General features: G+C 45.9%; 1 protein-coding gene across 20 annotated transcripts in view; it reads left to right on the forward strand.

The window, feature by feature from the left end:
* Window positions 1-4,631: 4,631 nt before the first annotated feature.
* LOC114769221 (receptor-type tyrosine-protein phosphatase mu-like) overlaps window positions 4,632-16,260 on the forward strand; it is a 165,783-nt gene continuing 154,154 nt past the window's right edge. For all 20 annotated transcript variants that reach the window (XM_028962049.1, XM_028962066.1, XM_028962075.1 and 17 more), the window contains exon 1: window positions 4,632-4,968. In XM_028962049.1, coding sequence (XP_028817882.1) covers window positions 4,896-4,968 — 73 coding nt within the window. In that variant the 5' untranslated portion in view covers window positions 4,632-4,895. The remainder of the gene's footprint in view (window positions 4,969-16,260) is intronic.

The following is a 16,260-nucleotide window of genomic DNA, read 5'->3' on the forward strand; positions in this document are numbered from 1 at the left end:
GTCCCTGTAACTTGTAATTGTAATTCGCTCTGGATAAGGGCGTCTGATGAATGGCGTAAATGTGAATGTAACCAGACAATTCTTCAATTTCCTTTCATTTCGTTAGCCACCAGAAACATTTGCAGCTCAGTACACAGAAATACGGTCACTTCAGTCGACACTCGTGACCTCAGCCACAGCTGTGTTGATACCCAGCCGGGCAAGTTGCAACGAATTTCAACGTCGATCCAGCAGGTGACGTTCACAAGCCGGCGGGATGCAGACACCATATCTCCAACCCCCCCCCAGAAGAAATGAGCGTGAATGAAGGATGCATGCCCAGACGCATCCGTCACTCCTCCAATTCATCGCCACCTCTTCCTCTCGCTCTCCAAATCTCGGGGTTTACTGAAATCCCCTGTGCCTTTGTCCTATCAGGAGGAGCTTGAGCAAGGTTAAACTGGCCATTCGTTTAGCTGTCTGACTGAGAAAGGGGATCTAATCAGATTTCCTAAATTCTAAACACTTACCGCAAATAGCGGAAGCTGACCCTGGGTCTGTAAATACTCAAGTCCAAGCTAGTATCCATGACCTTACCTCCCCTAGAAGGTGGCTGATACCACGCCCAGGAGAGTGAGTGAGAGGTGCTGCCGGCCTGTGCTCACCATGCACTGATTAAAGCGCTTTATCTTTGTCACATCTGCCCTGGACAGTCACGTCCCGGACTCTGCTTGGCTCTTTTGTTCCTATCTGCCGCACAGGAAGGATCTTGCTTATTTTGTGTTGATTTGCGGAAGAAGAAGAGCACAGGGGTCAGAGCTTGCAACATGACTGGGCCTCGTTTATTACTGGTTGTGGATCAGTAATCGCATTAGATTACTCTAGCGATGTGGCTCGCCTGCTCATGGTGTGTAATGACTTTTATTGATGTTGACATAACCTACTGGAGATGCTCTTTGTGCACCATGGCCTCCAATGATGGGTTGAAATAGTGTGTGTGTGTATGTCATTTCTACTGAATAACAATAATTCTTTGGTCATAATAGGAAATGCCACATGAGCAAGGAGTCTGGTGCACATTGAATAATTTATGTTCGACATCAAATCAAATCGCTTCTATTGTCCCATCACATGACATCAATACACAGATAAGGTGAAAAGTTTCTCACGCAGCAGTGGTGTGACAAAAGACAATAAACATGGGAATAAAGAGATTGGATATGCATTTGTAGAACAATTAACAGTAAAGCTTTATACTGAAATCTACATTATCATACACTATTTTAACTTAACTAACTGTGTTGTGTAAAAGGATCAAACCGAGGTCAGTGTGGTGCTGGTTTGTGGTCAGAGTTCAGCAGTCTGATTGTCCGATGGAAAAACCTGTCCTGTAGTCTGTCCGATCCGGGGCTGGATGCTGCCTGACGAGTTTCTGACTGGGGTGATGGGGGTCTTTGATGATTTTCCCGCTCTCCTCAGGCAGCGCTTGGTGTAAATGTCCTGCAGGGAAGGGATCTCACCTCCAATGATCTTCTCAGGGTACTGCACTTGTCTCTGCAGGGCGGGGCTGTTTTCAGTTAGGATGCTCTCAGTAGCACAGTTAAAGAAAGTCCTGAGTCTCAAGGGCACAATGGCGTTGAAACTGTAATCTACAAACCGCATTCTCACTTTTTCTCCAGGCGGAGAAACACTGAGCATTTTTTTGAACGTTGACGGCCTTTTTGTGGACTGTGGACATAGCTATCCAGAATGAACAGCAAGTCCATACTGGCAGAATGTGTGTATGCTGTATGCAACAAGTACATGCTGAATGCTCTTGGTGATGGATCGAGTTGGAGAGAATTGTTCCCTCTACTGGTGGTATGAGACTATGCCGCACACTAGCGCAACGGACAGGGTTTATTGTAATGTCCAGGTCAATGTCCAGCCCATGCTAAACATATAAAGACACTGTCAGTCAGCTTTTATTGTTTTAATGTTTGCATATTTAGGCTATAGACCGTCAGTAGATTGGTCACATTCTATGTGAGTTGCCATGCAGTAAAGTGCCCATCATGGACCATTTGCTGATATATATATATATAATTCGATGAAGCGCATAAAGTAACAGCAAATGGTCCATGATGGGCACTTTACTGCATGGCAACTCACATAGACTGTGAGTTTTTTACCACTGTTTTGTATTCTGTACAGGAATGTTCTATCCAGCTGTTCTAGTTGTTCTGTATCATTTTTCAAAAAGCCTGTTGCACAGCCTTAATTAAGGTGCGCCGAAATAAATGGGGCTTCCTATTACTATTATTGCAGTGTTGGTTGTGTGCATTCTGAATAGAAATAGTCTTTAAGAATTTTAGAATTGCAATCAGCTAATTAGAACTTGTTTAGTGACACCAAATGTAGGGTCATTTAAAAATTCTTTTTTCTTTTTGTTCGTGTTGTAAGTGACTCTGGTAGCTGGAAATGGCTGTTAATGATGGAATATCTGTATTTATGAAGGGAATAACATTCTGTCCAATTCTGTCACTTTTGAGCACTGGTGGTCTGGTGGGTAAGAAAGCGGACCCGGAAAGTTGCCGGTTAAAATCTCATCATGTCAATTGCGCCACTGAGGAGCGACTGAGCAAAGTACCGTCCCCACATATGAAAGGCACCCAGGGACTTTCATGGCTGCCCACTGCTCACCAAGGGTGATGGTTAAATGCAGAGGACACATTTCATTGTGCTGTGTTTTACAATTATTATTATTATTTACTTTCATTATTAGAAAACCTGTTACAGTTATTTTAGTAAAAAATACAAGGACGTTTTTAAATTACCCTAAATTTTTTAACAATAGTGTATAGCTCACAAAATAAAATTCAACAGTATGGAATTTATAATGTGCAACAAAACTAAACTATACAGATTAGCTGCAGTTGACAGGATATCGCTGCATAACATGCATTTTAATTAATAAACGTTTCATGCATACACTCAAAAATGATATATTGTTACAACTTAGAAACAATTTTGGGAACAATTTGCATTGATTTTTAAAAGTTATTCCATCTTCACTATTGTTGAGTAAATAGCACAAGCTTTTTTATTGTTTGAATAATTAATTAATTTTCATGAAAAAGTGCTTGAAATTTTTAGTTGCTTAAGCACGTAATTTAACTTATGTTATAGTTTGATTAAATGATTTTTTCTTTATTTTAAGTTTGACCAACTCATTATTAAAAGTAATTAACTAACTAAATAAAGTACGTAATGTACTTTACATAATGTACGTAATTAAACAAAGAAATGATAATCTATTTGCAGAGCAAATGTTCAGTCGAGTTGACGAAGTCAAGAATTGCCTCTAGACCCACAGAGCCATCTTTTTTAAAGAAGCGCTCTGATAACGCGGCACATTGCGGAGCAGCCTTACCGTCGTCACCATGGCAGTGAAGGCGAGCTCCTCACCTGGGAGGCATGGAAGCAGACGTCCCCAAATCCAGCAACTCAGAGTTGCCATGCCGACTAGGCCTCAGCACGTCCCAGGACGCAATTCATGTGAATTTCAGAACGCTTGGTGCGTTGCCATTGCGCTTTAATGACGGCGTGCGTCCGGGCAGCATGGATTCCACAAGTTCGTGCGAAATGATCGGTATGATGTGAGAATGTTCCAGAGAGTGACGATATGACGTTACTGCTTCTGACTTTTTTTGCCAACACGATCGCGATCCAGAATACAGAGTGTGTTGACTACAAACTGCGGCAAGCTGTGGCACAAAATACACACTGACATATTGATAAATGATAAATATTGACAGGCTCGTGTGAGCAGAGTTTGCATGCTCTCCCTGTGTTGGCGTGGGTTTCCTCTGGGTTCTCCTGGTTTCCTCCCACCATCCAAAGGCATGCACAAACATTGCAATCACTTACTCTGGATTGTCTGTAGGTGTGAGTAAACGGTGTGCGTCCCCACCCCGCGCCCAGTGTCCAGGACGAGTAAGACGAAGTGCATATGGAAAGTGAGTGGGAATGACATGTTCATGTTAATGTTGATGATCTGCTAATTGGTGCTAAATAATTATTTTTCAACCACGTCACGTTTTCATTGATTTATGCACACTAGCATCCCTCGAATATGTGTAGCGGTTAAGAAAGTGGCCCTGTAATCAGAAGGTTGCCGGTTCGAATCCCATCATGTCAATTGTGCCACTGAGGTGCAACTGAGCAAAGTACCGTGCCCACATTTGAAAGGCACCCGGGGGCTTTCATGGCTGCCCACTGCTCACCAAGGGTGATGGTTAAAAGCAGAGGACACATTTCCTTGTGTGCATCGTGTGCTGTGCTGCAGTGTCTCACAATGACAATCACTTCACTTGCACATTCATCCATATCATGGCCTGGTGCCCCGATGCGGGACACCGTCCCTACAGTCCTCTTCTCCTGAACAAAGTCCCAGCATCCCCTGCGTACCTGCGTCCAAAAAAAAAGAAGCAAAGTCTCCGAAGGACGCCGCCCGCTCCGGCTGTGCTGCGTGTGTGTGCGTGTGATTTTTTTTTTTTTGGGGGGGGGCGCACAATGCCCCCTCTATCGGAGAGCGCGCGCGCGTGCACCTCTCCCCCCAACCCCTCCTCTCCCGCTGACGTCACGCTCCTCTCGCCAGTCTGGAAGTCACTACGAGAGTGGAGCCGCTGCGAGGATAGCGCAGTTCGAAAAGAAAGAAGGGAAGAAGAAGAAGAAGAAGAAGAAGAAATAAAACAGCCCCTCTCCCCCACCCAAAAAAAAGAAGGAGAAGCTTTTTTTTTTTTTTACCCCTCCCACCCCACCGCCGAGCTCTCCTGACCGCGGGACTCGGGCAGCATTTCCACGGCCACGGGGCGGTAGAGCAGCAGCGACATCCAGCCCGGAGCTGGGGGGGCAGCGACCGCGACACTCCCGCAATGGATAGAGTTTTAACTTGTCTGCTCGCCGCGGTCACTCTGCTGGTTTCGGTGCGGGGACAAGTCTTCCGAGGTAGGACAGCAGACTGCTGCCGGTTCTTTACCCTCCCCGGATTTATTCTTCTTATCGTTGTCAATATTACTATTATCGCCGTCGTTGTCATTATTAAACCCGGCCGGAGTGTTTGGTGTGCGGCTTCTGACGCGGTGGGACTCGGGGTGCAGCCGCGACGCGGTTCAACTTTTCATCCAGCCGGCGCGCCGGAACGCAACAGTGTCTGTCCAGATGGGGAGAGGGGTTTATTCATCTTAATAACATCTTAATAACAGACACCCGCCGAGGTTCCGTTCCAACTAGTACTCCCGAGTAACCGAACTTTAGAAAGTGAATCCTTTTCATTTTTATTACATTTTTATTTTTTTATTTATTTTGCCTGCGTACTCGGTTTGGAACGCTCGCTCCAGATGTTTCCACTCCTCTTTTTGAACTTTTCTTTTTTTTTTCTTTTTTTTTTCGGGTCCTTCCCTTCCCCTTGCCGCTTGGCTAGAAATCGCTTCGCAGCCCGGACGTCTGACCCCGCCGACGCGCCGCGTTCCCGGTCGCCGGCGTGCGCGCTGCGTCGAGGCGCGACGTCCCCCCGCCGTCGCGCCCCGCTCGGCCGCCGGGAGTTACGGGGGAAACGGTCGCGTTATTTGCATCCTTGTAAGGGCGGATCCTGGGGCGCCGCGTCCCGCAAGGGGGGAGATGCGTGTCCACGTTGGGCTCAAGGCTTCTGGGGAACTTTTTCTTCTTGTTCTGTCCGCGTCGGGCCGTTTCACTGAGACCGGGATGGGAAGGGAAGTTTCTTTTTAATACCGTTTCAAGACTGGATGTCGGTCGGTGCTGCTCGGGGGGAAAAAAGGTTCATAAGCAACACATTCATACATGAAAAAATGTATTCGGATCATGCACCGTGCACAGTGTCCCACACGGTTCCACACCTTATCAGTGAGGTAACATTTACATAGCGAGTACTTTTACAGCTAAATATCTATCTATTTGTATTGTTATTATCACTGTGCTGTTGTTGGACTGTTATAAGACTAGTAATTAGTACTACGTTGTACATTTATGGTGGTAGTAGCCTAGTGGGTAACACACTCACCTATAAACCAGAAGACCCGGGTTCAAATCCCACTTACTACTATTGTGTACCTGAGCAAGACACTTAACCTTAAGTTGCTCCAGGGGGGACTGTCCCTGTAACTACTGATTGTAAGTCGCTCTGGATAAGAGCGTCTGATAAATGCTGCTGTAAATTTAATACATTTAATCTCAACTTTAATATTTGTCCACTTGCGGTTTTGCGCTGACGATGACGGCAAATCTGCGTTTCGGAGTTAAGTAAAGCACGTACAAACATGCGAAATAAATAATAATAAAAAAAACTAGGAACTAATAAAATGTATTAATCCAACAGACGCGGGGACTTCGGCTTTTTTTTTTTTTTTGTCGCGCTCGTCGCCGCCACCGGCCTGCAGGGGGCAGCAGCGACCACCGAGGGTCCCGCGGCCCTTCAAACGAAGTTCCGGGCGCCCGGTGTCACACATCAAACCGCACACGCCGCGCTCGGAGAGGACCGAGTAAATCAAGACAAAAACAGCAAAACGTGAATTCGTCGCCAAACGCTAATGGCGCGTTTTGTTTGCCCGTCAATCACGCGGCGCAACATAAAGCGGGGAAATTATAAATGCAAATCGAGCGTGGAGTTGTTGCTAACAGACTAATTAAAGAGGAGGAGGAGGAGGAGGAGGCAATCGCAGTCTTCACATGCCACCACACCCGGAGACCGGTGACAGAAAGAGGTTTTCTCCCCCACAAACGTCCTTTAAAATCATTTAAAAACATAACGAATGGCCTGCTTCTTTTTTTAAAATTATTATTTTTTTTTTTTTGCACCCCTAGACTTTTGAAAGCTTCCCATTATAAAATCGTGCTCATGAGAAGTAAAAGCAGGATCGGGGGAACAATGTTTGGGGATTTCCCTCCTCCTCAACGCCCCCCCCCACCCTGGATTGAATGCAACTGTGGACATTTTGCAACATTCCTCGTTGCCCCTTAGCCTGTTGGCTGCTGCTGGCCTGCCAGACCTTCTCCAAAATGCGGGTCTGGTGCCTTTAATTGTGCCCCCGGGGACGAGACTTCATCTCCTCAAATCAGTGGAGAATAAAATTGAATCTCCTAAACCCGGCCAGAAAAAAAAAAAAAAAAAAGAGCTGAAACAATAATAATGCACGTAGCCTGTGCAATATTAGGCCCATTGGTGGCTCATTAGTGCATGTCGGCTTCTTCCCAACTTCCCACTCACTCCGTTCCCTGACCTGGAGAAGGTCCTGGAGCAGAGCAGATCCTCGTTCTTACCAGCATCCAGACAGCACGTTCCTGTTTGTCCCTGCTCACATCAAACGCTCATCCGTCCAAAAGTCTTTTTTTTTTCTTCTCCTCAATGCACGTCCTGCTTGTTAAAAGAATTTCAGGACGATTCGGGTCACATCGAATCAGCGTTAACTTTCTGGGCCCTGGCTCCTTTTTTGCTATTTTCTGCTCTCACCCTAATATTATCATGCGTGCAACAAGCTTGTTCGCTCAAAATCATTCTTATCAATAATAACTAACAAGTCTTTTGGGGTTTTTTGTGCACAGACAAGCACACACACACACACACACACACACACACACACACACACACTACATTTTTAGTGTCTATTACACATATTAAATGTGTTACTACTATACAGTACAGGCCAAAAGTTTGGACACACATTCTCATTCAATATGTTTTCTTTATTCTCATGACCTTTTATATTGGTAGATTCTCACTGACGGCATCAAAACTATGAATGAACACATGTGGAGTTATGTACTTAACAAAAAAAGGTGAAATAACTGAAAACATGTTTTATATTCTAGTTTCTTCAAAATAGCCGCCCTTTGCTCTGATTTCTGCTTTACACACTCTTGGCATTCTCTCGATGAGCTTCAAGAGGTCGTCACCTGAAAGGCTTTTCCAACAGTCTTGAAGGAGTTCCCAGAGGTGTTTAGCACTTGTTGGCCCCTTTGCCTTCACTCTGCGGTCCAGTTCACCCCAAACCATCTCCACGTGTGTTCATTCACAAATAGCTAATTAATTCTTGGTTTGATTTGTATTATATGGGAAGTTGTTTGAAAAGAGAAGGAAGGAGCGATTTCCGGCCTAGCTGGCCTGGAGAGCGGCGAGCGTGTGCCGGCTTTTTACCAACCAGTTTCGCACCACCATGAAAGATGCTGAGCTGGCGGCCAGGCAGTCATTGAAGCCAGACTCTCCTTCAGTTGGGGGAGGAGTGAATCAGCGAGGGCCCTGCCGCCCGGGCGACCCAGGCGAACCGCTCGCCGAGCGAAATGTGGGAGAAGTCCGCTGCTCCACCACGCTTCGTAAATGCGCCTGGCAAAGTAAACCGGCTCAGGGGTGATTAGGTCCCCATAAAGGGCTCACTTCTGTTTACCCGAGCTAAACTCCTTTGCAAGTGACTGTCATCCCAGCACGGGTGGGGTGTGTGTGTGTGTGTGAGTGTGGAAAATGACTAATTAATCCACAAAGGGCTAACGGTGGCCTAATTTCAAGGATGCTTACAGCGAGGTAAACTCCTTCGGCCATGGAAAATGAGTCTTTAAAAAAAAAAAAAAAAAAAGTCCTTTGCTGACATCTTAGTTTTTTTTTTAACTTAACACGAGGGCCAGGTGACACACTCGGAGCAGATGGCTGTGTTGCTGTCTGCCAGTCTTTGCCCTGCTTCTCGTGTATGACCACGGGCGAATGTTTCCATGAGCGCCGGCCTGCATCTGCGGAGGTCTGCGGATTCATCACGGCCCTCCACCGGGTCATTAGCAGTGCCTGCGCGTACTTCGACTTCACTTGTGTGTGTGTGTGTGTGTGTGTGTGAGTGTGTGTGTGTGTTTTTTTCCTCCCTCTGATGTTCGTGTGCCCTAATTACAAGCAAAAGCCATTGTTTCATCAAAGGAAGCTGTAAAATGGCCCCAGACGTTCGCGAGTCTTTTTTAAAAGGGGGCCGGGCCTCGCCGGTGGTGCCATGGTAGTCGCTCCAGATAGCGCAGGAGATTATTAGAGATGTTTCATCCCATCCCTGTCAAGCACTGACACCCCCTGTTAATCCCTGTGATTTTGTTCATGTCAGCACTAAACGGAAGACGCGCATTCGCACTACGTTTTTTTTTTTTTTCCCGTTTGTTTTGAACGAGGTTCTAATTACTTCCCGCACATTTTCCTGCCAGTGTTTACTGCAAAGCATGCAAAAGTGGAGGGTTTTGAAGGGACCTTTATTAGTCATATTAATTGAGGACTGAGAAGGGCCAACTGGTCCGTGCAGCCTTGTCTGTAGCTGCGGGATGATGAAGCGTTTGATGCCGACTGATGAAATTCGCGGCTTAGCGTTGCCTCTCAGAAATTTTCACCCGGGCCATTAGCGTACGTTTGTGGCATTTGTCATCGCATTTGCCTGTTTTTCTCCAACGTCAGACAGACTGAGAAAGGACAAGCCAAAAGACAAGCCATCAGAACCAGCCCTGTGGAGGCAGAAAGTATTTAAAGAAAGACGTTCAAGCAGCAGCTTTGCACAACGCCACCATTGCGTTGTTGTTTGCTTCCCTGCTCCCTTTTCCACTGAGCGCCGGCGTTCCGGGAGGAGCCGTGAGGTGGATGGATTTAATGGCATTAGTCCTATCAGCATGGAGTCGCATTGAACTTGTCAGCTCTCCAGGGTCCCACAGTGCAGGGAAGCCAGGAAATGCCTGCACTCTGCTTGGCTCGAACCTAACCGAGAAACGGAACAATGGCTCGGCTTTTCTTGTTCTGGGCTCCTTGCTCTTCCTTTGCGCACTAGCATTGCAGCGAAGGTCTGTGCTCCGAACTACGGGAGGAGAATGGATTATGAAACACAGTTCATTTAGAAACAAGAACCCTCCCAGTACTTTGCCTTTGTAGCTCCAGTAATTATTTTTCCCACAAGAACCTCAGCGGCACCAGTCTTTATCCAAATATAGATGATGAAAAGAGTTTTATAATAAAACAACCACTACAAATAGCGTTTCGGTGTTATTTTATGCATTTTATGAATGGCTTTAACGATGCACCAGGCAACCAACACTGCATAGGAAGCAGTTATATGTTGAAAATGAAAAAACTATGAAATATCATTAAAGTCTAAGGAGTCTCTGTGGGCCATGCAGAGTCCATGGAGGGAGGCAGGAGGATTAATCAATATCGGGGTCAGTTGCTTACCTTGTTAAATATCATTGTTTCAGGTGCCAGTGTCCGGGCTTAAATGCTGCACAGTCAATTTGGGCACGGCAGCCCCGAATTCACATGAGGGGTGTAAATATTGCTTCTTTAAAAATGAAAGGAAGCTCACTATTATTAGGCGGCCGTTGGAATTGTCAGAGGTGCTGGATGTGGGGCAATAAGCTTAAAACCGCCAGCAAGGATCTTTTGTTCTTATGTGTGACTCTCAAACTCTGCCTGTTGCAGAAAAGGCAACTTTTTATATTATGTGCAGGTGAATATTTGAATGATTTGAATTTTTGACTAATTAAAGTTCACAGCGAGGCATTTAAAAAAAAAAACATGCTGAAAAGGTGTTGCTTGAAGGGCTGTCCACCAATGAGGAAGCTGGAGGAGACCTCTGGGACACTCTGGAATATTCTCAAATATGTGTTCAAAGGCAGGGAGCATCTAAATATTTCATTGGCCATTACATTTCATCATTAGCATTATCATAATTATCATAACTGTCCTCGGAGCTGAGCCAGGAGGATCAATCTGTGTGCATTTAGCTGCGGGAGATGAAAGCGTGGGGTTTAGGCGCCACAGGCACTAATGGGGGGAAACCAAATAGGGAATTGGCTGTGTGAACAGCAGGTTGCCAGGAGGGATAGGGCTGTTGTGCCCTTGAGAAGTATACTTAAAGTATATTGCTACAGTAAATATGCAGTAGAATGGCTTGAATAGTCCTGTTTTTGCTGAATAGGCCATCTCATGTGTTTTAATAGAGTTCTTGAAAAATGCATAAAGATAATTAAGACACTTTACATGCCTTTATCGTATTTATTCATTTATCTGAAGCATTTTTCTACTTCAACGCAGCTAAGGACTCGTGATGCACAGTCAGAAACTCACAACTTAAGAAGGATGGTGTCAGGAGTGGGAGGAGCAGAACCGGCGATCATCGCATGATTAAAAAGACTGAAAACATCTATCAGCACTTATATTCAGTCAGGTTGGAGGTGCAGGTTGGTTTGTCTGACACATGTGTAGAACGAGGACGTATGCATATGACCAGTAGGATGAGCTCTACAAACTATATGTAGAGAGGAAAATATATTTGTAAGGACAGAGATGGAGGCCTAAAGGACCTTGCGTGGATCTAAAGGTGAAAGGTAAAGGGTGTAGGTAGGTGTCAAATAAAGGGATAAACCAGAAAGCCTTATTTGACCTTATCTGAAACAGTTTCTGAAGGACAACCTGGACAACATCAGAGTAGTTACTTTTAGGCAGAGGACGTCACTTTTTGCAGTAGGTAGAGCTGGACACATTTCCTTGTCACCAGTGTTGGATTGCCTACTTTTTTGGCCATACTTTCTTCTCGGTGTAACTGACTATTTATGGATTTATGAAAGACCCCAGGGCTAGGTCAGCTCCTCTGCACCCCATATTTCATCTGCCCTTGATTGATGAGCCGCTGTTTGTATGCCATCCATTTATAAGGGAATGTGCTGGGGAGCCTTTGTAAGGAACAAGGCAGAATTCTCCTGAGGTTTGCTCTAATTTTAAGCGTGCTCTTAACCTCACTTAACATTGGCCAGTCAACCCTTTTAAGGACTCAACTGGATATAACAAGGAAGCAGAATGAGGTTCCTAAAAGCAGGACAGGCCTTTTTGTGTCTCTGTGACTATCACGATGGTAGTACGATAGGTGAAGGAAGGGCGTCCGTGACGCATGCTCACTTTTACTTCTACTGGGCTTTTTGCAGCAGGAAAAATTTGCCACATACCTCGACAGAAGTCTGCATAGTTATCGAAACATTCATAGGCCTCCTTGCTATGTCAGTACCGTGCCCTCGAGATCAGTGGCATCATTTATCAAGGGAGTGGTGGAATGCGGAGGGAAGGAATAGATGCAGGTCCGAACTTGGGACGCAGGGTTACGCTGCTGGCACAGCGTGTTGTGCACAAAACTCTGTCCCCACCGGTGCGACGGCCAGTCTGAAGACTGCTGCCGTGGTAATGAGACCAGCACAGTCAACAGAGCAATAAAACAAGGCTTCGTGAGGTTCGACGAGAAGCCCGCCGCATGAAATAAGCCCTCGAACAAGATAAACGAGCCAAATCTCCAATGGGCAAAATCCAATTGAAGGCAAATTGGCCAAATCCCTTGCACTTTAGATCAGCACCGAGGCACGCTGTGTGGTACCACTTGGATGAGGGAAAGCGCCTTGTTTCCCTCTTGTTCTGCAAGTTGTGTTCCTAATCCCACATAATCCTGGCAATGAGGATGAAAACAAAGCATCTCAAACAAGGACATTTTCATCTGCGTTAGTTGCACCAAGGCAGAAGTGATAAGCATTTCCACATCTTTGGAAGAGGTCGTAGGACATGATTGTTGGATGGCGTCTAGAGGGGCAACAAGGTATCCCACCTGGAAAAAGGCTGGGTTAAGGTGAGGTTGGTTTGTTGAAGGTGGAAGGTGAGTGGAAAGGCGAACAGGAAAGGAGAGACTCGGTGGAAGTGGAGATGGCAGTCAGGGAAATAGGAAGGCAGATTCGGCAAGCTGCTGGAGCCGCTGAGCCCCAGGCTTGTCCAGAGGCGCTGCATTAACAGGGACAGGCCCAGGAGGGGCCTTCCAGCTCAGCAATAACATTGCGGCTGCTGCCGCCATCACTCCCTCCCCCATTCCCAGTCCTGCTCCGGGCTTAGCAACCATCCTCCCAGCTAGCAGTTGGTGGAACAGTAACGATAATGCAGAAATTCAATCGAGCGCATTAGCAACGAGGTTTCCTTTGCTTAGAAAACACATCGGTCCACAGATTTCCAGGTGCTAACGTCTTGCCCCAAAAGTAATTAATTCTGCTCTCTTGGGGTTGGAGCTTTTGACTAGCGTGGCATAAAAGGGTATGAACTGGGTCATTATCTTTTCTCATTTGCCTCACACCACTGCACCCCCAAAACAGCTCCCGTTGCTGTCCCCACTACTGACCTGGCAGTACTGGCCTTCAAAACATAATAACACCTCTTCTTTCTCTAGACCTGCAGGTTATGTTTGAACTCTCCAAGCATACAGAACAACTTTTCTGAAATCCAGTGGTTGTTGTTGCATATGTTTGCTACAACCCGGGAAGATGGATTCGTAAAGGTTGCTTACAAGTACGTGTGAGTTGTCCCAGGGCCGCCATGGAGTTTTTTTTTTTTTTGCTGTAGTTGAATAGTGAGGTCTTTCAGGGGCTAATAGTAATGCAGAGTCAGACCCCAGCCATGGACCCCTTTACATCCCCTCTTTAGTCACCGGAGCAGAGGCAACATCAAACAGCGGGAGTCATTCTGACTGCTCCAGGGGTGTGGCTTGGAGGGTTGGAGGTGCAGCGTATACACAGGCACACGACTGGATAAATAATTCAGGGGCCGGATACCGGGACGTGACAAACATTTGCAAGTCGGCCACTCTATCGGCAGACTCTTTTTAGCCTGCCTCCCCCATGCCTCGCCTCACCCGTTCTGCTGGTACAATTTAGCCCCATGTAACCTTCATCTCTTCATTCTGTCTCCAGTGGTGTGATGTATGGCGCTTTACTGCTTAAGACTCCCAGCAAGGCGTCAGGATGAGACGCAGATAGGCATCGTTTTGGGCTCTCTCTGGCTGGGATTTAGAGGCTGCGCAGTTTCCTCACATAAAAGCTTTCTTCTACCATTCTGTCGTTTCTTCTTTGCTGTTGCTTTCTGATCCAAATCCTGCTCTTAAGCTCTTGGTTGGAGAAGATCCTGGAAAAACCCTCCCCATTCGCAGTTGTGTTTCTCTGTGAGGCTTGGTGTGATGTCTGTGGAGGAGCATGGCTGTGTTCACATTCCAAACATTAATGCTCAGCCCCATCCTTCTGCAGATCTGTTCTCTTAACGTCCATGCTCATCAGTCTGCTCAGCATATACAGTTTGTGTGAATATGTCTCAGTTATGACATGTTTGGTGACCAAATATCACTTGAAGTGGCAGTTTGCAGGTTCTTTTGACGTCATTTTCACACGACGCATTTATCACACAAAGCAGTCTTTTGCTCCCTTCTGTTTTTTTTTATAATGAAGCCATTGTTGAAGTTGTGTAGTGGCGACAGTGATCTTGACATGTTCGGCGAAGTGTCCCGTTCAGCAGTAGCTTTTTTGCATTGCTTTTGCTGATATCGACACTTTTAAATAAAAACCACGGCGGAACCAACACCCGCGCCGCGCTGCCTATCCTAGCAGGCGGCTAGTGGCTCATATGCAACTTAAGTCAGTGTCAGGCTGTGCATTGCCTCGGTAATTATGTTTTGCCTTAGCTGAAGCCATGGATAGATGTCCTGACGTATGCCAGGTTTTTGTAAAAAAAAAAAAAAACGCGGTGGTGTTTGGGTAGGAGGGAGAAGCTGACGCCTTAATGAAACTGTGCCACCGCTAATTGCTGCCACAGGGGGCCTGTGGCCTGCAAAACCCTGTCACCGATAGTGGCATCAGACAAAGGGTTTATGGCCCCTTTGTCAGAGTGCAGTAATCAATGGCGTTGTCTTCTGCGTGGGCCGTTCACTGGCACCGGCTCACTTTTGAGGGGCCGCACTCTGCCGTCACCCTGTCACCGAGGACTCCAATTCCACAGGCCACGGGGAAAAAAAAAACAAAAAAAAACGCTGTGACGCCCCATCCATCTGACACTTAAATTGCAAAGGGAGCCGTGCTCGGCAGACTGAAAATAAAGCAGCGTCTGTCGGAAAGTGTGGCTGCCGTGCACGACGCGCCGTCATCACAGTGCTGAGAGAGAGTTCATTTCCCTCTCGTTTTCGCCACGGACAGGTCTGTTATTATTAACGCAGTGTGAGCCGAGCCCCGTGACAGGCGACTCGGTTGGGGTGGGAGGTTTATGTTCTGGACTGGTGGATGCTCCTGTGGTGACTACAGTCAGTGCATAATCTACTGCTGCGTACAGTATCATTATAGACTCAGTTACTGTTGATGTCCTTATTCAAATAGAGTGTAAACGCGTTAAGATTAATAGAGTAACGTTGCTACACAATTCAGATTAGGGTTTTTGCAAATGTCATGTTTATTAGTTAGCCTGTTAGTCAAAAGATCCCACTTACTACCATTGTGTCCCTGAGCAGGACACTTAACCCTAAGTTGCTCCAGGGGGGGACTGTCCCTGTAACTACTGATTGTAAGTCGCTCTGGATAAGGGCGTCTGATAAAGGCTGTAAATGTAAATGTCTGACAGCCAATTAAAATGGACATAAATGGAATAGGAATTATGTCCGTTAAAATGGACATAAATGGAATGGACGAGTGAGTGTGACATATTGACAGGATCATCCTAGGGTGGTAGTAGCCTAGTGAACACACTCAAACCCCACTTACTCCCAATGTGTCTCTGAGCAAGGACTGTCCCTGTGACTACTGATTCTAAGGCGTTCTGGATAAGGGCGTCAGTTAAATAGCATAAATTAATGTAAATAATCCAGGAGGGTGTGTGACAGCTGCCGGTCATCATTTTTGGCCCTTCCCATTATGAAAAAAAAAAATAGTTTTCAGAAATATTTACAATCTAGCAAAAAAAAAAAAGGACAGTCACCTAGCAGATAATTAGTAAGTAGTTGTGTTTTGTTTCGATCTATATATTTCTGCAAATCCTAAACATGTGCTTTATGTGACATTAGTGAACAAACCCCAAGCACTTTGTCTGTTATAGTCTTAATTTAATCATTTGGATTGACAGTGGGCGGCACAGCTCTTAAAGTTACTCCTAAACTACTGAAAGTACATTTTAAAGATTTAATGTAACAGCATACATGTCATTTTTAAAATGTATACTTCAACTACTACTTTTTCCAAGTTATTCCTGGCACAATGCCTAAGTTCATCGGTCAGTTTGGGGAATGGGTCTCCGCTCAATTTCATGTGCTGCGCATGCCAACTGAAAAGCCTTTGAATTGCCACTCATCTTTGCTCAGGTGCGAGTGGAGATCACGGCTTTATATAATTCATAATGCAGTCCCACCTTAACATGTACGTCTCGAATAGCGAAGGACTTGATGAGAACGT

Source organism: Denticeps clupeoides, chromosome 2 (assembly GCF_900700375.1).
Source record: "Denticeps clupeoides chromosome 2, fDenClu1.1, whole genome shotgun sequence".
Taxonomy (NCBI): Eukaryota; Metazoa; Chordata; class Actinopteri; order Clupeiformes; family Denticipitidae; genus Denticeps; species Denticeps clupeoides.